Genomic DNA, 24,338 nt, shown 5'->3' on the forward strand with positions numbered 1-24,338 from the left:
TCAGAGCAAGATGGGTCAGTGGATGGTGTTAACCTCTCTTACACCCTAACGCCTGAGCAACAGAATGACTGCCGCCAGTTGCTGGAACAGTTTTCTGATCTGTTCTCCCTGGTTGCTGGTGTCACATATTGGTGCGTCCATGATGTGGACACAGGAGACAGCTTACCTGTAAAGCACAAGTCTTACAGGGTAACTGACAGGGTGAGGGCTTGCATCAAAGAGGAGGTCTCAAAGATGCTTGCGCTAGGGGTAATTGAGTCCTCCAGCAGTCCTTGGGCCAGCCCAGTGGTCTTGGTCCTGAAGGCTGCCGCGCCGGGTGCCACACCTGAACTCCGGTTCTGTGTGGACTACAGAGGGCTCAATTCAGTCATGAAGACTGACCAGAGCTGATGAGCTCATAGATCGGCTAGGGGCTGCACGGTACCTCAGCACGTTTGACTTATCATCTGGGTACTGGCAGATCGCCGTGACTGATGGGGCAAGAGAGAGGTCAGCATTCTCCATACCAGATGGGCATTTCCAGTTCCCTGTTATGCCATTTGGGATGAGGAATGGCCCTGCCACCTTTCAGAGGTTGGTCAACCAGGTGTTGGTTGGACTGGATGAGTTCAGTGCCGCCTACCTGGATGACATTGCAGTGTTCAGTGCCAGTTGGGAGGAACATCTGCGCCACCTCTGGGAAGTGTTGATGGCGCTGCGGAAAGCAGGCCTCACGATCAAGGTGACTAAGTGCCAGATCGGGCAGGGTTCCGTGGTGTACTTGGGACACCAAGTTGGGAGCGGCCAGGTAGCGCCCCTACAGCCCAAGATAGAAACCATCCTGGCTTGGGAGCCACCGAAAACCCAGACAGAGGTGAGAGCCTTCTTAGGTCTCACAGGGTATTACAGGAGGTTTGTCAAGGGGTATGGCAACATTGTTGCACCCTTGACAGAGCTGACTTCCAGGAAGCAGCCCAAGAAGGTGATCTGGACTGACATCTGTCTGAAAGCTTTTAAGGCCCTGAAAGCTGCCATGTGCATGGCGCCCGTGCTCCTGGCACCCAACTTCTCAAGTGAGTTTATCGTCCAAACAGATGCTTCAGAGCATGGTCTGGGGGCTGTTCTGTCACAGATGAATGAGGAGGGCCTAGATCAACCTGTAGCCTTTATCAGTAGAAGGTTACTTCCACGGGAACAGAGGTGGAGTGCTATTGAGCGTGAGGCATTTGCTGTGGTCTGGGCACTGAAGAAACTGAGACCACACCTGTTTGGGACTCACTTCCGGGTTCAGACAGACCACAGGCCCCTCAGATTGTTGATGCAAATGAGGGGTGAGAACCCAAAGCTGTTGAGGTGGTCTATTTCCCTACTGGGTATGGACTTTACGGTGGAACACCGCCCTGGTACAGAACACGCCAACGCTGATGGTCTGTCCAGATTTTTCCGCCTTAGTGAAGAGAACTCCCAGGATTTAGGGTAGTTCACCCCACTTTTCAGCTGTAGGGGACAGGTGTTAGACCTGGCACCATTGGCGTGGGTCTCCCTTCCATTTTTTGCTGTTGCCTCATGTATTTTTGCTGGTATTAGATGCTTTGGGCACTGTGCCACTGCTATCCAGTGCCACAGTGCAAGTGCTCCCTATTGTAAATTAATGTATTAATCAGTGGTTCCATGTTTGGCTATTTGGTTTACTTGTCAGACCCTAGTCTAGTGCACTGAGTGTGCCCAGGGCGTGAAAATCCAAATGCTGCTGGTGGGCCTGCAGCACTGGTTGTGCCACCCACAGAAGCAGCCTTGTAAACTGTGTATAAGGACTGCCATTGCAGAGCCTGCGTGCAATCTGGTACTGTCATGCTGACTGGGCAAGTGCGCCCACTTGCCAGTCCTAAAACCTTCCCTTGTCTTCATATCAGACACCCCTATGGTAGGCCCAAGGGCAGGGTGCATTGTAAGTATAAGGTATGACAAGCCCTGATGTGTGTGGCATGTCCTAATAGTGAATTACAGCCATTTTCGTGTTTCACTATTGCAAGGCTACCTGTTCTCCAAAGGCCAGAATGGGCTGTTAGAGTTATTACATTTTATAATCCTAACTGTCTCAGAGAACATGGTAGAAATTCGAGTTTAGTATGCCTGAACTCAGAATAATAAAATACATATTTTAGTGAAGTTGGTTTTAATATTCTGTGTTTGCAAATACCACTTTTAGAAAGTAGGTATTTGCTTGTCTAACCATTCAAACCTGCCCCTGCTAGGTTGTGTATTCCTTTGTCTGGTTTTATGAGTGACAGGGCTAGGGAATTCCAGGAGACAGGCTGAGTCACCCAGTGGTGAATAGAGAGATCTGCATCTAGATGGGAGGGAGGAGGTGCACCTGAAACTTGAATAGGGCTGTGCCTGCCTTCCACAATGCTGGCTCCACCCCCTGGGGAGCGGCTGATGTCTCTGCCCTGCAGACTGAAAGAAGAGAAGGAGTCCTGTAAACAAAGTGCTCCAGGACTGTACTTGCCTTCCACAATGCTTGCTCCACCCCCTGTGGGGCGTCTGATGTGCCTGCCCTGCACTGTGAAAGGAAAGGAGAAGTCTGGTAAACAGAGTGCTTCAGAACTGGTTGGACTGGGCAAAGGCCCCTCTTCCCTCAGAGAACAAAGGATTTTGGGGTATAAATATTGGGACCCTGATCCCATGAAATTAGATCACTTTGGACTACAAGAAGAAACCTTTACTGAGGAGAAGAACCTGAAGAGACTGAGGAGAGACTATTCCCAAGCTGAAGTCCTGCTTGGGGGATTGGCCTGCATTGGTTGCCTTACTGCCAAATGAAGGAGAAAGGAACTTTGTGTACTTTGCTTTCAACTTGTGAAGGATCTCCAAGGGCTTAGAAAAAGCTTGCCTCCTGCTGAAGCCTCAGGGACAACAGACTTCATCACCCTGCTCCCCAGAGTTCTTTGGAGGTGCCTGCTGCTGCTTTGAGCCTTCTGAGGAACTGCGTGTCGAAAGGAGCTGGAAGTGCGACTTAACGAGAAGAAGTGTGTCGCCGTCGCTGTGCCTGCCGTCGCAACTCCGAAGGAGGGTGTTGCCACTGGAACTGTCGCACTGCACCCCATCGAAAAGAAGCGTGCCGCAACGAAGAGGAAGCATGTCGCCGTCGCAACTCCAAAGGAGGGTGTCGCAGCTGTAGTTGTCGCACTGCACCGCATCAGGAAAAGAATCTCGCAACGACGTTGGAGCGTGTCACCGTCGCTGTGCCTGCCATCGCAACTCCGAAGGATGGTGTCGCCAATGGCCGACGGCAGCATGGAAGGGGTTAAAGTAATCTTATTGTGTATTTTTGTCGTTTATGGTCTTGTGGTATCTCTATATAAAGTCTACTTATTTTTTATATAAAACCTATGTGGTGTCCATTTGTAGTGTTGTCCCTGGGTTACTGTATGTGGGGTCACAACTGCTTAACTTACAACACCTCTGAAGTAAAGCCCTTCTGTATGTGCCAAGCTACCAAGGGGGTGAGCAGGGGTTATTTTAGGAGTGTAATCCCCTTATCTTGACTAGAGGAGAGGGTCCCTATTTGTCACAAGTACCTAACTGTGCCAACTAGAGACCCCCAAATCTAACACATATTTTTACAATAGGAGAAATACAAATATGCTCTCTTCTTACCCGGGGGCACGATTCAGGAGAGAGCAGAGAAGTGATTTCAGATGAATTATTCTCTGCATGTCTCTGCCTGGGGCGTGTCTCCTGTGCAGAATCGCCGGCTGTTTATGGGTGCATTGCATGTGTGCATGTGCAGGTATGTATGCTTGTGTCTGAAGCAGGGCTGCGTACATGCTTTAGATCTTTACATGTACAAAGGTTACATGTCTTTACGTGCATATGTTTGCACGTGTGTTTTATGTGCTTGTTTATTTCGGCTTACTTTATTGTGTAATCAATTAAAAATGCAACAGGTCTCGCCTTTCATTAAGTTAAAGCCATTTGCTTTGCTATACAATACCTTTAGCAAAGCAAATGGCTTTAACTTAATCAAAGGCGCGACCTATTGCATTTTCAATGCTTGTTTAGGACCTTTGCCCTGCTCGGCTGTTAAGGAGTTAAAAGTATAAACGGTATAAACAATTCAAATGTGCCGCTACATGAATTGTTGCACACACTACCAACCACCTAAGCCCTGCACTCCACTCTACTTGCAACCGGGCACTGCTGTTCGGCGTTCTCCCTTTGGTTCATGACACATGCTTGCTTCTCTGAATCTACATTTTTCAATTGGATTTACGTAACTGATCATGTTATGAATATTATGTGCACAGCGAATCCTTCGTTTTTCTGCGACACTGCTCTCCAAGACTCATACGGGCTGGTTAGTAGACTTTATTTTGGATCCCAGAATCATAGGCGGTGCGGGTAGATACCATCCTTTCTTGAAGGGGTGTGGGTGCGGTCCCTACCAGCCTGGTATATACTCCGCTAAGCGTAGGGCTGTACAATCGATGATTTAACGTAATTTCTGTGTGTTGTAGTCTGTTTTTTTAAAACTAGGTCATTCTGCGGCAACGAAAGAAGGTCTGAGCAGATCTTCCTTCACTTTCAGACCCCTCATCATGTCACACATTGGTGCGTACCAGAGCGCGAGCGCCTCCTCCCACGTCGGTTCTTGCAGCCGAGCTCCGCCGGTTGCTGCTGTCCATCTCGGTTTCACGGCGAGGAAGCCATTGGAGAAAGATGGCGGCGACCGAGCAGGTATGCCCGAACAACTCGGCTGCAGGGACCGCGACCGCAGAGTTCGCAATTTACTGGGTTGTTGTGATGCAGAGAGGACCGTAGCAGCTGTCAGTCAGCACCTCATAGGGTAGACAGCTGAGATGCAGCGTCCGCCTGATGTGATTTAAGCGCAGGCAGGGGGCGTGCCAGGATGGGGATTCTTTTCTGTAATTTCTTGGCTTAGGCTGAGCGTTTTAGTGTTCCCTGCCTGCGGCCGTAGCTGGCATGGTTGTGCTGCGTATACAATACTGTCTTAGAAGTGTAGACTTAGTGCTTGTGTGCGGAAAGCATTGGCACAGTTGAGAATGGAATGTTCTCAAGTTGTCTAAAGTGTCAGGCATGTTTGTAGTTTATATTGCTCTCTATATGTATGTTTGACGCGGCCTTTTGGCTTCAATACTTCTTATTCCAGATTTCCCAAAGAAATATAGCGATTAAGTGCAGAATTGGTGCTTTTTCGACCGGGTTAAGTCATGTGTTTATTTGTTTCCAAATGTGCAAGAGCGGGGTTCGCCCTGAAAAGAAGGTCAGAAGAGGGTCAGGGAACTAAAGACGTTACGGTTACAGAAAAAGCTCTGGACACTGCTACGACTGAGGTAGTATCACTGAAACGTACTACCATGTAGGCAAGAGACTGAGCCATAGATAACCATCTGAGCAATAAATAACTAAGACCTGGAAAAATATCCGTTTTCAAACAACTAGCCAATATAGTTTTCACAACACACACACTTTTTCACTGTATTTTCATAAACTTCTGATAAATAGTCTAGATGATTTCTCCATATTTCTCTTTGTTGAAGGTCTATTCCAGTGCTTCGAGTGACTGCGATTTTGATAGACCAGCTTGGATTGCACAAGAGCATTCAGTGTATTTGCGTGTAGCTTTGGTTTAAGGAAAGAACCCCTAGCAGCACTATTATAAGATGGTAAAAAGCATCAGCTGGCAATGTTGGCCATCTGAGCACCCAGAAGAAATTTTTGGTGCCCGCTATACCTCATTTTATTAGCAATGTAATTACTTTTTTTCTTCATTTACCAGCCCTCCTCAGGAGCACTGGTGTTTTAATTTACTTAAAGCCACATTTATTTATTTATTTTGAAATAATTATCCTGTCATGCTATTCAGTCACTCTGTCCATTATTGACTGCACATGGGGAAGGGTGGGGTGTTTTTGCTGTGGTAGTGTGTCACACACTTACAACAACTTTGTGCTGGCAGCGTAAGTTTGTTGTTTCATAGCGCACTGGGTGACTGCGCTGCCATGAAGTCCAGTGGGGTGTTGCTTTCCAAAGTACTCCTTTTTTTTTTTTTTTTTTTTTTTTTACTTTTCGTTCTTTTCCCCATAGTTGTTGTTGCTTGCTTCGTTGTCGTTGCTTCCCCACCTCTGCCGCCTTTGTGCTGGTTTCCAAAGTTACTTTTTTTTCTTTTCGTTCTTCCCTTGTCCGCCTCCATGAAGCTCCCACATTATATAGCTTTCTCTGTCTCTCTGTCACCGCGGGTGCTGGGATCCCAGGAAGCAGCTTTGGGTTCAGTCCAATGCAGCCGCTTCCTCCCACAACCATTGTTCGCTCCTTTCTGTGGGGAGCTATACCCCGGGGCTCCCTGCGACACGCTACAGGCTGATCCGCCTCTAACGGTGTCTCTTGTACACCCATGTCTCCCTTGTACTCAAATGGAAACAATTAAAGAGAATATGAAGCAGCTGAGCCAAATAATATGTATCTGCTGTTTTTATTGAGTAACGTGCATATAAATGTATTTAATTCCTTTCACGATACACCGCACATTTTTTTTTGGCCTCCAGGAAGACGGTCAGAGGACACAACCCGCTATTAAAGTTATGGTATTTATAAGGCTTATCAAGGTCTTCATTTCCTAATGGCTTCTTATTTTCGTCATCAGTTTTGACCTTTCGTCATCAGTTTTGACCTTTGGAACTTGACAGCTTCTTCTTTGGATTGGTGCTTATGTGCGGTGTATCTTGAAAGGAAGGAAACGCATTGATATGCAAGTTACTGGATGAAAAACAGCACATACACATTATTTGGTTCAGCTGCTTCATATTTTCTGCAATTGTTTTAATCTGAGTGACCTATATGATTCTGTTTGGTTCATAAGAAAACTTTGAACTATATGCACACCACTTTATCTTTCATAGATTACTTTTGTATTTAGCCTTGAGAAAGTTCCAAGTAGGGACGAAACCCATGTCGGCTAAAATCTTCAATGGCGAAACTATCTATGAAGCATTTCTACCAACATTTCTGTACTTACTGTTGACATTTTTTAAATCACAGTTACAGCATTGTTGGCTACTTTGTAATACTGGGACCAAGTAAAAAATATTATTCATCTCATCAATTGAAGCTCTGACAAATTTTCTTGTATCACCCAGGGCTTGTCAGTGCAGTATAATGGGGTACAAAAAAATAGTGTCTTTGTAACCTGTGAACGTAGACATATCAGTTAGCTAGTAAGCAGTTTCTGTGTGTGGAAAATCTGAGATTTTTTGAAAATTGTCCAGGGCAGGCTCACATTGAGGTACATCATGCTTGGGTCACACAAAATAATAGAGTGCTACTGTTGTAGCATGTGGAACTTGGTAATGTGCCATCTTGGTGTATCTGATGTCAGATCACACTTCAGTGTAAACAAAAAAGACATAAGTAGCCATGAACTCACTATGTCACATAAAAGTGCTCTAGGAATACAATTTTCAGAACATTAGGTCCTGTACACTCATCTCAGGAATTAGGATTGTATTAATGGCATGGCTCTGTATGCAGGACTGTGGCAGTAGAATTTAAGCTGGCATAATTAAATGTAGTGCCAGTAGCAAAATAATGCAAAGTCAAGAAAAATATCAACATTTGAAAAAGGAAGTGATAAAGCAATTTTTAAAACAAAAAGGTAAAAAAATACAAATGCAAAAAAGATAATAGTTGGCCAAAAATTAGAATAAGATGACAGTTACTCAAAGGCAGGTACATATGCTTCTCTGTCTTTGTCTACATCATCCAGTATCGCATTTCTGCATCTTTATTCAGCCATGTGTGACCGGATTAACTCAGGTAATCCATTTGTTATCTGTTTTTGATAAAGTTTAAGTTAGAGGTCACCTCCTTGATTTCTTTTGTATCTTCTTAATTTCATGCAGCGTAAAGTGTCTTTGATGATCATGGCTGGTGTTTGTAAAGTTTTACTAGAGGAAATTTGAAGTCTGATTTGCTAATGTTGCAATCAAGCTCCTGTTTCCCAATTTCCAACGGTTAGTTAATTACTTTTAGTGTATGCTTTTTCAGTGGAATGTTGCCATGTAAATAACAAACAAGTTATTGGAGTTCAGACATTGCTTAATGCAAAAGATGTGTACGTCTGCAGTGTTTTTGTTGAGTTCCACTGTTGCCAAATTTAAATATAGAGTAGTTCTGGCACGGGTAGAAACCTATAGGTTTGTCAGAAGTTTGGGTTTTGCTTTGAATCTTGAATTGTGATAGACCTAGTATGTGACAGGTCGAAGGTGCCTGTGAAATAGATTGATGAGTTTGCTTGCTTTCTGCCTACAATACTTGTAGTACTTTTTAAAAGATGGCAATTCTTTTACAAGGCAAATAATATATGATAGTGCCCCTTACAAAATGTAGTTTCAGATCTAATTTTATGTTGCTTTTTAGGTCAACCCTTGATAGGCTTTTAGTGCCACCCTGTGCTGACTAACTTTTAAAAGAGAGCTTGTTTTTCACCTTTTGCGTTATTAGAAAGCGTATTCCTTGTGGGACACCCCCGCGCCGCACGGCCACCAGCTGCTGCGTGTGCCCCATTGCCTTGCCCTCTGCCTCGCTGCCTACCTCGCTGCCGGCCGACCCTGCTGTCGTTAGTTTTGTTTTGTTTTTCCCTGCATTTGTGCTTGTTTCGCGTATAGTTTTTTGCCCGTGTTAGCGTTTTTGTTCGACATTTGTGCTTGTATTCAGTCATTTCAGCGTTCTCCTTTCTGTTTTGTTTTGTTTTTCCCTGCATTTGTGCTTGTTTCGCGTATAGTTTTTTGCCCGTGTTAGCGTTTTTGTTCGACATTTGTGCTTGTATTCAGTCATTTCAGCGTTCTCCTTTCTGTTTTGTTTTGTTTTTCCCTGCATTTGTGCTTGTTTTTGCGTATAGTTATTTGCCCGTGTTTGCGTTTTGACTGACATTTGTGCCTGTTTTTTGTCGTCTCAGCGTTCTCCTCTCTGTTTCCCGCCTTCCTTGCCGCCCCCCGCTTCCCGCCACCACCGCTGACCACGCCCCTTTTTTCCTTCTGTTCCCTCCCCGCTCCCGCCTCCCAGCTGCTCCGCCCACCCGCGCACTTCGCCTTATATGGCGACCGTGCGAACGGGCAGCGTGCACGCGCAGCGGGCGCGCCGATTGTGCGCCGAAGGCGCGCCAAAGGTAAGCCCGTCCGCGCCTGGACCGCGCCCAGTGCCAGGACCCCTGGCCCCCACCGACGGAAGACGACCCGCTTGACGTACACCGCCGCCACCCTCATCGCACTCAACACCGGCCGACTCCCAGAATGCCACCAAGCCGCACCACGACGCACCCACGGATCTTTCAGCTGCCACGCCTGCAAATTCTCCTGCACCCGGACCCGCCTCACACCAGCACCCGCCAAGTCGAACACCAGCACCACCCACCTCAAGTGCATCCTGCTCAACACCCGCTCCGTCCACAGACACGCCATCGAACTCTGGAACCTCCTAGACGCCACAGCCCCTGACGTCGCCTTCCTCACGGAGACCTGGATGAACGCCTCCTCAGCTCCCGACATCGCCATCGCCATCCCAGAAGGCTACAAGATCGTCCGGAGGGACCGCAACGCCAACCAGATGGGAGGAGGCATCGCCATCATCCACAGGAACACCATCCGGATCACGACCAGCACCGACAACACCCTGACCACCGCCGAACACATGCATTTCCAGATCCACACCGACCCGAAGACCACCCTCAGAGGCACCCTGATCTACCGACCCCCGGGACCACGCACACAATTCAGCGAGGACATCGCCGACTTCGTCAGCCCGCACGCCCTCCCCTCCGCCGACTACATCCTCCTGGGGGACCTCAACTTTCACCTGGAGAACAACAACGACCGCAACACCAGCTCCCTGCTCGACAACCTCGCCAATCTTGGACTCAAGCAGCTGGTGTCCACCCCCACCCACCTCGCCGGACACACACTCGACGCAGTCTTCTCCTCCAGCCCAGACATCGACTTCAGCCACGCCACAGAGCTTCAATGGACGGACCACAGCTGCGTCCACTTCACCTTCAAGAGAACGACGACCCACCACCACCAGCAACAGACCGCCCGCAGAAGCTGGAACAAGATCACAGCAGACCAGCTCGCCACCTCCCTGAGCCAGCACCCCCCTGCCAGCTCAGCGAACCCCAGCCAGGCTGCCGACAACCTCACAAAGTGGATCAGCATCTGCGCGGACGAGCTCGCCCCGCTGAGGACCCCGCCCAGCAGACCCGGCAGCAAGAAAGCCCCATGGTTCACCGACGAACTCAAGAGCTCCAAGAAGAACTGCCGAGCCCTCGAGAAAGTCTGGAGAAGGGAACCCACACCGGACAACAGGACCACCTTCAAGCTGGCCACCCGGAAGCACCACCAGCTGATCCGCGCCGCCAAGAAAACTGCATTCAAGGACCGGTTGGACAACAACGCACACAACTGCAAGGAACTCTTCAACATCGTGAAAGAGCTATCCAGCCCCAGCGCAGGAAACAACAACATCACCCCATCGCAAGACCTCTGCAACTCCCTCGCCTCATACTTCCACAACAAGATCGCAGACATACACAACAGCTTCAACAACCAACCAACGCACACCAGGACCGAACAACCACCCCCCACCACCACCCTCCACGCCTGGACCCCGATCAGCACCGAAGACACCATCCAAACGATGAACTCCATCCACTCCGGATCACCGACTGACCCCTGCCCTCACTACGTCTTCAACAAGGCCGACGCTGTCATCGCACCCCACCTGCGAGACATCATCAACACATCCTTCGACACCGCCACCTTCCCTGAGAGCTGGAAGCACGCCGAACTCAGCGCTCTACTCAAGAAACCCACAGCGGACCCCACCGAACTCAAGAATTACCGCCCCATCTCGCTCCTCCCATTTCCAGCCAAAGTCATCGAGAAGACCGTCAACAAGCAGATGGCCGCCTTCCTTGAGACGAATGGATCCCTCGACCCCTCACAGACCGGCTTCCGAGCCAATCACAGCACCGAGACCGCCCTCATCGCCGCCACCGATGACATCCGAGCCCTGATGGACAACGGAGAAACAGCGGCCCTCATCCTCCTGGACCTCTCCGCGGCATTCGACACTGTCTGCCACCGCACCCTATTACAGCGCCTCAGCAACGTCGGAATCCAGGACAAGGCGCTGGAATGGATCCTCTCCTTCCTCGACGGAAGAACACAGAGAGTCCGCCTCCCACCATACAAGTCAGAGGCATCCGAAGTCATCTGCGGCGTCCCTCAAGGATCCTCTCTGAGCCCGACCCTCTTCAACGTCTACATGAGCCCCCTCGCGGCCATCGCACGCCAACACAACCTCAGCATAATCTCCTACGCCGACGACACCCAGCTGATCCTCTCCCTGACCAACGACCCAGCCGCCGCCAGAGCCGACCTACACGAAGGGATGAAAGAGGTAGCCGAGTGGATGACGACCAGCCGCCTGAAACTGAACTCCGACAAGACGGAGGTCCTCATCCTGGGCTCTTCACCCTCCGCCTGGGACGACTCCTGGTGGCCTCCCGCCCTGGGCACCGCACCCAAACCGACGGACCACGCACGCAACCTGGGCTTCATCCTGGACTCCTCCCTCTCCATGACCAGACAAGTCAACGCCGTCTCCTCATCATGCTTCAACATCCTACGCATGCTACGGAAGATCTTCTGGTGGATCCCCACCGAGACCAGGAAGACCGTCACCCAGGCCCTCGTCACAAGCCGACTGGACTACGGCAACGCCCTCTACGCCGGTACCACCGCCAAGCTCCAGAAGAGACTCCAGCGGATCCAGAACGCCGCGGCCAGACTCATCCTCGACATCCCACGAACCAGCCACATCTCCGGATACCTGAGAGACCTTCACTGGCTCCCCGTCAACAAAAGAATCACCTTCCGCCTCCTCACCCACGCACACAAAGCCCTACACGACCAAGGCCCGAGCTACCTCAACAGCCGAATCAACTTCTACGCTCCCAAACGCCACCTCCGATCAGCCAACCACGCCCTCGCCGCCGTCCCCCGCATCCGAAGAGCGACCACAGGAGGAAGGTCCTTCTCCTACCTGGCCGCCAAGACCTGGAACTCCCTCCCGACCGACCTTCGCCTGACCCAGGACCACCTCTCCTTCAGGAGGAAGCTGAAGACCTGGCTGTTCGAGCAGTAGCGGCACCCCCCCTCCCCCAGCGCCTTGAGACCCTACGGGTATGTAGCGCGCTCTATAAATGTCATTGATTGATTGATTGATTCCTAAGACAGAAGGGCCTAGTTGGTTATGGTGACAGACCAATGATAAACGCTACAGACCTGATTTGTTTGTTAATAACATCAGTTACATATTTATTGTGAAAGGCATATTCTTAAGCAAATAGGCATTTAGGGGTTGATTTTTATTGCTCTCGATTAAAGCCTGAAGACAGATATTTTGGTACATGAAATTTCACAGAATACTACAGTAGCTAATAGTTTTGGTACCGGTGAACCCGCCGGACAAACCTTTGGGGGGTTTAAGATTTTCCTAGTGATATTCTTTTTTTGTGTCATTGGAAGGGTTGCATATTGCATTGCCAACTGTAATTTTTTACATTTTCAGTTTCATTGCTGTATGTCTCATGGTTGCCTTGTGGAAAGCTTATGATGAACACAGCGGACCTGATCTGGTGATAAGCCAGTGATTTAAGACTTTAGTCTTGATGGATTCATTGTGTTGAATGTCATAGGTCTTGTCAGTTGGTTATGATATAATGAAAAGTTACAGGGATTGGTATTACACTCGGCAGGCATTGTGTTATGTTTAATCTCACAGTTTATCATAGTAGGCAGTGATTCTGTTGTTGGTCACCCCACTCTGCACACTCTGCTGGGTGGCATAGAAGATTTGTCGTATTCGAACCCTGGTCAGGCCATTTTGGTAGGGGCTCTACATTGTCTTGCGAACCGTAATTTTGTATATATTTGTAATTTTATGACTGTTCACTTGATGATTGCCTTCTGGGAAATCTTATGCTCATTACAGTAGGCATTTAAGGGCGGATTGTCATTACACTTTGTTAAAGCATGCGGACAGGTATTGTTTTACATTTGGTCGGAGGATTAGGAAACGCATGTGGTACCTGCGGACATTGTGTGCTTGCAGGAAACATTGTCACTCAATAGTATTGAGCAGGATGGATATGTAGTTTTTAATTCACCCGCCACCCCTTCAAAGAGTGGTAGGCCTAAGGGGTGGTTTGATGATTTTTGTTTCCACGAGTTGAGATCCTCGACTTAAGAAGAGTTTTCTACTGTCCCCTTAATATCAGTTTGTCTCCGTCATGCTGGCCACAAATTTGGCCGTTCTAGTTATACATTTTTACAACAATGTTTTTGATTCCTCAAGAGTGGAGGTGGTTAATGCACTTGAAGTAGATTTGGAAACCTATTTAGACCAGAACTCTTTCATAATTTGGGCAGGAGATTTTAACATCCAAGAATGTCACATTACGTCCAAAAGAGAATGTGGGTCTCATGATCTTGAGGGAAACACCCTAGCACACATTTTACACAGTCCATATGGTTTAGCGCTTAATAACCTGATTTTAAAATTAAACCTGAAAGTAGCCAAACATGGGGTGTCTATCAACCCGTGGCGCTTACCTACATTAACTGGGAGTGGCGATGGTAGTAATATTGATAACATCCTTATTACAGATTCCAAAAAGGGAACCATCCTAGATCTACGATTAGGGTCTAACTGTATTGGTGACCATAACCCAGTGATCCAAAATTTGGATCTCAACCTTCCGACGAATCGAGATTCAGGGAAAATTGTCAACATCGTTCATGTAGGCCAGAACAGTGTCCGGATTAAATGGGCATGTGTTAATCCAGTTGATTTTATAAAGAATGTGGTGGCAAAGAACTTGGACCAACTATTATTTGGGCTGGAGCCTGAAAAAATCACAGGGAGACACGGGATGCCCATGTAATAATATCCAACTCTTTCAACCAATTACTTACAATAAGGGTTACATTACATGGGAAGGAAAGGGGTGGGTGGTTTGATGGGGAATGCACAAAGGCTAGGATCCATATGAAGGCATTTCAGTCAGCTAGAATAAACTACTATAATGCTATAAAGACCAGGAAGACATTTCTACAGGGGGAGGCTTGGGCGAACCTGGTGCAGGCCGCTGAAACTAAAGACAGTGTTCTGTTTTAGAGAACTGTTAATGCCCCTTTTTTACAAAAGGAACAGACCCTGTCTTAGAATCTGCAGCAACTCCTACCCAATGGGCAGACCATTTTGGTTCAATATTCTCTAGTTCTGACCAAGAAATGGGGGTTCCATGTGGTTGAGCATGTGAGCTATGCACCAGTATAACATTTACCGTAGAGGAGTTTGTTAGGGTTGTTAACAAAAGCCCAAAGGATAAGGCAGCAGGACCGGATGGTGTCCCAATGGACGTGTACAGATCAAAGCCCAATTTATGGGCCCCTTTTCTAACCAAGGTTCTTAATGATGCTGGAGCTGGGCATATACCTCCTACCTGGCCAACCTCACTAACTAGACCAATTTTTAAGAAGGGTTCTCGAAACAACCCAAAATGTTATAGGCCCATTTCACTGCTAGAATCTTCAGCTAAATTGTTGGAGAGAGTCTTGCTAGAGAGATTGGAATTATGGGCAGAAGAGAATGAAATTCTGTCTAGTGCCCAGTTTGGGGTTTAGAAAAGGCCTGAGGACGGTTGAGTAATTGCTTAACTTGGCCCTATTATTGGGGAAGTATTCCCATGCTAGGGATGGATGTTTGTATATTTGCTTTATAGACCTTGGTAGTGCCTTCGATTTAGTTGATCATTGGAAGCTATGGGAATGTCTGGATTAAAAAGGGGCCCAATGCGATTATCTCTTTCTTAGCCTATTTGCATAAACATCTAGAGGCAAAAATTAGATTTGGAAAACAGAGTGAACTAACGAAAACTTTCAACATAAGGAGAGGGGTTTGACAGGGCTGTGCATTGGGGCCCCTACTTTTTAGGTCTCGGCTAGCCTAAGACTGCGCACATGCGCAGTCTCGCTGGCGAGACTTAATGACATAGAGTGAGTTTCACTAGCGAGGTTAAGCCCAGCCCCTCTTTTCCATTGGCTGACGTCACCGTTCATGCTAAACGGTGGCCAGCCATTGGAGAAGAGGTCCCAGTGACGCTCTTCTTTCTCTTTAAGCTCTGCCCTTTTCAGACTGGGTTCCTTGACTTACTGCTGTGGTAAAAGCTTTCTTATCTTCTTTATGGGGCCATCTGTTTCGCCCCATAAAGAAGATAAGGAACCTTTTACTCCAGCAGTAAGTTGGGCTCTAAAAGAGAAAACTCGGCATCGTGTGGTTTCCAGGGCATGACCCGCCCCTTTTTACCCGCATCGTTATTCTTTCGGCGAGAGGCAGACTTCTATTGTCCCACCCTCTCTCCCACAGCATTCGCTCTGACGGAGGCTGCCCTTATCTGCTCTCTACTGCCTCACAACCCATCCTAAACATGCCACACAGATAGCGGCAAAGTGGAGGAGAGCCCGGTGAGACAGCGGGGCCGAAACACAGGGAAACTGAGGCCCGGTGACCACGCAGAACCGGAGGAAACAGAGCTGCCTGACACCCCCTCAGAGGGGGGAATACAAGCCGCCCAGTAGTGCTTAATGGTCACGGTGCGCTCCCTCCTCCTCAGTCTGCACCGCACTCATATTCATGGCACGCCATGTGCAGCAGTGCAGCCGCCAAATGCCCCGCACTGCTGCAGGCCTCTTGGGTTCTATGGTATGTGGCGGCCGCGCTGCTGCACATAGCACGCCATGAATATGAGTGCGGTGCAGACTGAGGAGGCGGGAGCGCACTGTGACCATTAAGCACTACTGGGCGGTTTGTGTTCCCCCCTAGTTGTGTGCACATAGGCGTTCAGGGAAGCCCAGGGAACTGCATTCCATATTGATCTGCTATATTGCTTGGAACCGGACACTCCTGCAGATAGTCCAAACAGGGAGCAAGGACTGCTGGAACTGGGCAGACCACCGTGAAGGCTCACAAACCAGAGTGGGCACTCCACGGCGCCCGCGCCCCCGGATCTCCCCCCGACGTCCGCCCCCCTCCCCGTGCACGGTGCGCCTCGACTTAAGTTTTCGCCCATCATCCCGGCTCCAAATGTCGACCTTCTCCACAGAAAGGAATGACAACAATCTTGCCAATACACCAAACCATCCCTGAAACATGGGCACACTCATCAGGGTGAAGCAACACCCAATTCTCCAACCCGCAACCTTTCTAAGCAACCATGTTTGGTATCCATGCAGCGAAATACATAACAGTATACATATTGCGCTTGGTATTGGCGCTAGAGGCCTGTATACGTATTGTTCCGTTGCTGGCTTTTCCCTGCGTTTCCGTCTGGTTGTCTTCGCTGGCGCGCACCGCACAGAAGGCCTCATTAAAAACACCACGAGCCAGCCAGCCGGGATGGCCTGTACGAGGACGAGTTCACTAGCAGAGGCGCTTCCTTTTTGGCTAATTATGCTGAAATATGCATCAAAAGCAGCAGATTAGCATGGCACACATCAGAGATGTACGGAGCCCTTTAAAGCAGTATGGCGGGGAGGGCATGGGACGAGCCCCCACCACAACCCCCGGCCCCCATCCCTCGGCGCCTTTAGGATTTGTTTTGATGTGATGATGGGAAACTCGAGCAATTTTTAAAAACATCATTCCTCCTAAAAATGTTCTTTTCTCGCTGCCTATTAACACCTCGAGAGGCAGCGGCAACATTTGTATCCATGCTGTTCTGACAGTTGTCTCCTTAATTAAACCTCCGCAAGCACAGGGGGGGGAGCCCAGCTCCCTGATGGCGATCTACCATGCTCTCCGATGCATGGTACAATCGGTGGCACTCGTCCAAACCGCACCCCCTGCTCCACTATTCCTGTTGTCCCCCCCCCAACAGCATTCAAGGCATCAGGCTATTTCCGAATGGCACCAAACTGGTCATCCCTCGCCCGCTCTGATATCCTTATCTCTATACATTTCTTGTCCTGGATGGCCTCCTACCCCCAACCCTGCCCTTCCCTCCTTTACCCTGCAATCCGACCCATTGCTGCCTCTTCCATGGCTACCTAATTGGTGCCCCTGGCGCGCATTTCACCATGTTTACGGTGGCCTTGAAGGGACGTTCTTGCGCATCCAATACTCACTCAGCAGTATTAACCAAGCAAGTTACCTCCTATTTATCCATCGACATTATAAATCTATGCATGAAACATATTACAAAACCCAGTGAAGTGTCTTCTCTACCAAGAGTTCCTGCACCTTTGCCTACATTAATCGGCACTTAATGAGTGATAACAGTTAAGAGGTGAAATCGCCCTCTTCTTAGAATGACGTTTTCAATCTGTGTAAACAGCAACCAAGACATATGCATGAATCTCTCGCATATACATCCCGATCCCTTTAAACTGCACTTTTTGTACTTTTGTCTAGTAGACTCCACCCCACTGTGAAGTGCTGCTTCCACCACTACGTGCTCCCGACCCCCCCCTGCATTCCTTCACTTTCATTGAACCCCCGCAGTCCGGGACACACTCCGCCTCACAGGCGCCCCCCCCTGCACCCATCCCCCTTTAGCCTCCTCCTGAGCCATGCAACCCTCCCCACATCCCTCACTCACAAATTTGAGCCCCAGCTCCAAGCATAAGCCACCCCCATCTTGTTATGCCACACCCTGCGCTCCTGAGGCCCGCCCCCGCATCGAGCCTCCAACAATTCGAAACCGCCCCCCTTTCACAAGCGCCCTTCCCTGCGCCCAAGCCTTCATGTGTGCACTCGTTAACCCCTCACCCCAAACTTGGCACCCAACCTCACTGTGATTGCTCTAATCCCTTGTGCCGCTATTTCAGTTGCGCTGAGCACCACGGCAACCCGGCTCCATCCTGACATGCGCCACTGTCCAGCCAGACTGCGCCTTCTCCAGCCAAGTTTGTGCAGCCCTTTTTTTTTTGTTGTAGCGTTTACTTTGCTACTTCGTGTATTTTGTTTGCTCTTGATACATGCATAATTGTCACTATTGCCTTATGTCACGTAACGTTTGCTTTTTTAACATGCTCACTGGTAATTTTCTCCTCATGTATCACTAAATGTTCCTATTGTGAAGCACTCTGACATCTTCGGGTAAAGTCCGCGCTGTATAGAAACGCATAAAATAGAATAAATAAAAATGCTCGTCCCGTTTCCATGGCGCCCCACTGAGAACAAATGCTCTTTTCATCCGGTTATAGCAGTTGTGTAAGTCTAAATGAGAAGAGTTAATATAACACCCAGGATAATGTGCTGCATGGCTAAATACTTTAAAGTTTCCTAAAGGCGAGACTCTTGCATTGCAAATGCTTGTTTTATTATATGTAAATGATGTAGAAGAAACACTTCAAGCGGTTGGTGCTGATACCCCTAGGATTGGTAGACGGCAGGTCCCGATAATTCTGTATGCCGATGATGTGGCTGTATTAGCATGACCCCAAAAAGTCTGAAACTTTTAATAAATTAATATACAGATTTTATGGATGAGGCGCATGAAAATTAATATTGCTAAAACTTTTACAATGAGTTGTGGTCGTGCAGGAGGGAAGAAACATACTTTTTATATTAAAGGGAGAAAGCTACAAATCACTAATGCTTTTAGTTATTTGAGGATCTAGTTTTCATCAAAATTAAATTGGCGGCGCCATAGGGAGATCTGTGTCTCCAACGTGAATAGTATTACTAAAGAGCTGATGAAGTTTGCTGCTAAATTAAGTAATACACCTATTGCCCAGATGCTCACCCTCTATAACGCTAAAACAATTTAGTCCGCAACATGTGGTGCAGGTATCTGGGCCACAGGGGACAAGAGTGTTCTACAGATAACAGAAAGCACCTTTTTAGGAAGATTACTTTCTGGACCCCACTCTACCCCAGCATCTATCATGCATTGGGAGTTGGGAGTTGAATTCCTTTCTGATATCTTTGTAACTAAACCACTATTATTGTGGTGACCTGTCTGGTCCAAACAAGAAAATCTGTGTACTAAGTTAATCCTCAAGGACTGTATGAGCCTAGATATGATGAATAGAATCCCATCGTTATGTAACATAAAACAGAGCCTGCTGGGACTGGACCAGGCAGAGGTTGATCTGTGGTCTCATTCAGAGGATATCTTGAGGTATTAAAAAAAAAAGCATGTTTTGGAAGCCTGCCATAGGAAGAGGAAACAAGTAGATCTCCCCAAGGTTATAGTAGGGATGAACACAGTATGGAATGAGGAGTTAGGATGCAAACCATACCTTATAATAGTTCATTATGCACATTACAGGTATCTCTTAACCCGTTTCCATCTTCTTATTTTCCATCATTTGACTGCTGTTCCAAAAAATGAGAGTTGGGGCTCAATTACTAGGAAGTGCCCCTGTGATAACCGATCAGATCAGTCCACACACCATAGAGCACTTTTTAGTAAATTGTATTCACCCCCCCCAGTGCAGGAAAGTAGGATCTGCTTTTATGGTTACTCCCACTTTTTGCCTGGTGCTATTCTGTTTCTGACTAGTCTGCCTGGGAACCTGCTAATCAGGACCCCAGTCTCTGTGCTTTCTCCCCTAAATTGGTATGGTAAGTACTTCGGTACTTCCCAGATTGGGCACAGGTGTACCCTAATCAGTTCCTAATATATGGTACTGAGGTACCCAGGGCATAGGTACACCAGGGGTCCCCCATGGGCTGAAGCATGAATTATACCACCCATGGGCGAACACTCTAACTGTAACTACAGGCCTACCACTGTAGCATGTGTAAGCTGGTGCTAGCAACACTTACAGCATAATTGGTTCTCCTATATCTGAGGTCACTGCACTTAAAACCTATAAGTCACTCCTAAAGCAGGCCTTTCAATCCTGAAGGCAGGGTGCCCCTGCAATGGCAGGACACCCCTACAACCTTAGGAGTCCCTTCTCCTGGGTTGTAAGTGAATGAGCAATTACAATACATAGAGTGGCCATGCGTCATTACGCAATGACATCTCTAAACTGGCTGTAACGAACCCTGTCATGTTGGTATCAAACATGCTGAAATTGTGGGGGTATGATTCCATGCACTGCAAAGCTCTTCTGGGAGGCCCTCAATTCTCCCGGTACCAGTCTTTTAGACCTGGACAGCACAACATGGCTGCTGCCGACCAGAGACATGTTTCTGCCCTCCTCCTGCTGCTGAGCCAAGCTCGAGCAGGGGAAGGCAGAACAATAGGTATCCTGTCACAGGGAGGTGTGACCAGCTCCCAGACAGGGAGCTCCACTCAGTCAGCTTGAAGGGCACATTTGGTGCCCTACTTGCATTGTCCAGTTCAAACCAGCTCAGGGAGCTGTTGGTTCCCGCTCTGGCGCGAACGGGACAAAGCACATTGAAGTATCCTCGCCTCTGACCAAACCCTCCCCTGGGAGGGAACCCTGAAGCGTCCCAACCCTTTCCTTAGGGTACTTAAGGGCTTACCTATAGGTAGGTCCCTAGATTTGGCATGGGACAAGATTCATTTTAACTGTCTGGGAATTCTGGACTTCGCTCTGGGCATCAAGACTGCAACTAGGAAGACTCTGCTGCTCCTGGTCTTGTTGCCCTGCTCGTCTGCTGCAACTTCTGTGCTCCATACAAGAACCTTCCAAGGCTTGTGGACATCAAAGACACCTGAAGGAATCTCCCTTGAAGTGAAGGAGTCACTTCCCTGCATCTGCAGGCACCTGCAACAAAGCTGACTGGTCTGCTGATCCCGAGCTCCCACGAACTCTGAAAGGCTCAGCAACTGAGGTGGTGGTTCTTCACATCCCTCGAGGCCTGACCTGTCCTTTTACCAATTTTGAGGCCAGTATCCCTTGTCGGAGCTGAACCCCATGTGCACCGCGTCGACTTGCCGTTGCAAAGGCTTGTTGGCTTCCTTCCTCTAAGATCTTCGGCTCCAAGTAGCCCCAACCTCAAGCATCTCCTGTGACCCAGATCTTCGTCCTCACCGCATCACTTGCACCGTGGGCCTGCATCGTTGGTAAGCGCTCGTGGTCCTCTTGTGACTCCAGGGACTCCGGCCAGTGGGTTCTCTTGTGGTCTTCTTTGATTGCTGTGGGCTCCCCTGATTGCTCGGAGCCTGCTCTGACTTCCCTGCCTGTGGTCTGTGGTGAGTCACCTGGACCTTGCTGGTTCCGCCAGTTGCCAAGGCTTGTTGGTGCCTCCGACGGACACCGACCCCTCAACTTTCGACATCCGATGTGGGACAGCTCGTGAATGGCTCCGGGTCTTCCACAGCATCGCCTGGTCCCACAGCTGCAGCTTCAAGGTCACCATCATCTCCCCTGCAACACCAACACCGGTGGGCATTCGTCTTCCGTGCCTCCTGGCCTCCTGAGTGGCATAGACTCTGTCCCCTCTGCTTGCAGGTACTTCTCACCTTGAATCCAACTTTTGGGTTCCACCGGACACTTTCACCTTCTCCAGCAGCGTTGAGTTTGATGGCAGTTTCTGACGCCATTCCACATTTATTCACCCAGCATCCCTGTTTTAGGTATCCTGGTTCCTAGGGTATCCACGGGTGGGGTGGCTCTCCAACCCTCTGTCTTCCACGAGGTTTCTTCAAGGTCCACTGGGATGGGTCATTCTTTAAAATTGCAACTGCAACTTACCCGTTGACTTATATTGAGACCACGGTCGTGTTCCCACACTATACGCGACCTCCTTGGTGTTCCTACTCACCTTGGTTGGTTCCTTGGGTCCCCAGCACTTCTACGTCTTTTGGGTACTGTTTTGACTCGAGTCGTGGTTCGCATACCACTATTTTAGTATATGGTTTGGTCTCCCCCTGGTGATCACTGTGTATTCATATGCTACCTATCAGTTTCTATTACAAAGTATTGTGTGCATTGTGTATTTCTCTGGTTAAGGGATATCTGTATGTGTTAGTGAGTGTCTTCTAATAAATACATATTTTTATAAATACACTGTGTGGTTCTTTTTCACTTAATCTATACCAATAAGTTTTTGTTCTGGTAAAACAAGCTGCTTTACACTCTTTCTGGACTAAGCTTGAAGGCTGCTCTCCACGGCTACCACTTAGAGAGCTTTGTAAGGTCGTCTAAGACATCTAAAATCACCATAAGGGTTGTCTGAATTAGTGCAGTAAGTGTGCACCATATACTAAGCCAGCTTCTCACACCCAGGAAATCCCATCTTAAACCACTATTTTTACAAAATAGAAATATTTATCACCCGGTGGCTTTTACATTTTTATATGAATTAGGGGACGCTGGAGTATGCTACAGTGTCGCCCTGTTCTTCTTGAAAGTAATCCACATTAGAGCTCTTTTAGATGATTCAGGAAACCGGAACATTTGATAAGGGTTAATGTACTTATTTTACCGCGTTGGTTTGTTTATTGGTGGCTCCACTGGGGTTTCATGGTTATACGTAGACATGGGTCATCAGAATTGCATTTTAACCTTGCAGGCAATAAATCAGTATGGTGTATTTAGGCATGACGTTTGCACATCATTTTAATGTTTTTATAGTTTGTTTTATATTACCTGCCTTGGCATCATGTGAGTTTTGGTTTTAGGAGGTCGATTTTTTAATCATATTGTAACCATTTATTGAAATATTTTTGCTTTTGTGGCTCAGTGAATTTGTGCTGAATAAAGCTTGATGAATGAATGAGTGTTACATTGGAGCTCACAGATTACTGTAATAGGAAAGGGCTTGGTCACTCCCTCTCACAAACCATGAAGGTAGAAGATTTTTGCTTTGATAATTCCTTTTAGGAGGGTCTGTATTTTGTTTTGCCAATTGCAATTTTGTACATATTTCTAATTTTATGACTGTATATCTGATAATGACCTTTTGGGAATGCTTGCGCATAGTACAATGGGCCTGAGTTGGTTATGGTAACTAGCCTACTGAGCAATCCTATAGGTTTTTGTTTTAGTTATTGGAAAAGTTTGTCAAAGGCCATAGATCAGATCTGTTATTCTGAAAAGTTATGTTAAAAGCAGGACAGCTAACTAATGTTTGTGTGAAAAGCTTATATTAACACCAAGAGGCCCTATAAAATGGATTGCTAGTAAACTGTAGTAAACTGTATGGACAGGTATTTTGTTACATTGACATTTGGGCATTACAATAGTAGTAAAGGTGTTTGGTGGTGGTTTTCTTTTATAAACCTATTTTAATGTATTTCACCAACAGTAGTATTGTATTTCAATCCAGAATATAATGTGCATGGTATTGTTATAAGCAAAGTTGTACATTCATAAATATCCCTGAAGAGTCTGATAGAGTATTTACATTACAACACTCTAAGTAAAGGATATTTGAAGCTAGCAGCAATAAGTCCTGAAACATTCACCCCCACACCCCCCACCCCCCCCCACCCCAGCTAAACCCTAAAACCAAGAAAGACCAGTTCTCAAAAAGCAAGTATTGTGTCACCAGAGGAGTGTGAAGTGTTTCACCTTATCATAGTCATATGTAGTGCTGATGTGAAAGGGTAGTCTCGAATTGCCCGACCACAAGGGTGGAAAAATCCACTATGGCTTGTCAGGCATATGCAGTGTTTTGTACTTGTACCTTGAATTGTTCCAATACAGGGGTCTATTAGGATGGCGGGCGGACTCCAGTCCGCCCGCCGGGACCGGCTGCCACTGGTATGGCAGTCCCGCACCGCCAATTAGGATGCGAACGCCACATTGGTGGTTACATCCTGTATATTTAACATTGTGGCGGGCGGTGCTGTATTCAGCTTCTGCCACAATGTTAAAAGAGCATGCTGTGCATTTGCATGCATAAAGTGACAGGTACTGCCGGGTGCCTGCCACCTTGTACATGCAAATGTCGGGGGGGAGGGTACCATGGAAACCCCCCAAGTGCAGCCACCCACCCCCCAACCCCCTGGGGGCCCGCAACTGGCCCCCAAAGGCATGGGACCGCCATCCGCATCGCCAGCATATTGCATATATTTTCCGCACTGTAGGCAATCGGGCGGATTGCCTACCAGTGTACAACTGGCGTACGGTCTTTCCGTCTACCTGGGTCCCCACCGCCATCGTAATATGGCGGGGGAAATGTTAGGCGGACGGTAATGGCGGGCGGATCGCCACCGCCATACGGGGGGATCTGCCCGCAATGCTAATAGACCCCAAAGTGTCTCATATCATGGCTATAGGCGGTTTGCATAGGCATCAGTACTCCTCTCTACGCAAGGGCGAACTCTTAGCAGAGCCCCACCGACTAAC

At 48.0% G+C, this 24,338-nt stretch overlaps 1 protein-coding gene across 1 annotated transcript in view; it reads left to right on the forward strand.

Annotated features, from left to right (window-relative positions):
* Window positions 1-4,608: 4,608 nt before the first annotated feature.
* SGCB (sarcoglycan beta) overlaps window positions 4,609-24,338 on the forward strand; it is a 275,364-nt gene continuing 255,634 nt past the window's right edge. Inside the window, exon 1 of the mRNA XM_078678200.1 lies at window positions 4,609-4,719. Coding sequence (XP_078534326.1) covers window positions 4,702-4,719 — 18 coding nt within the window. The 5' untranslated portion in view covers window positions 4,609-4,701. The remainder of the gene's footprint in view (window positions 4,720-24,338) is intronic.

Source organism: Lissotriton helveticus, chromosome 2_2 (assembly GCF_964261635.1).
Source record: "Lissotriton helveticus chromosome 2_2, aLisHel1.1, whole genome shotgun sequence".
Lineage (NCBI taxonomy): Eukaryota > Metazoa > Chordata > Amphibia > Caudata > Salamandridae > Lissotriton > Lissotriton helveticus.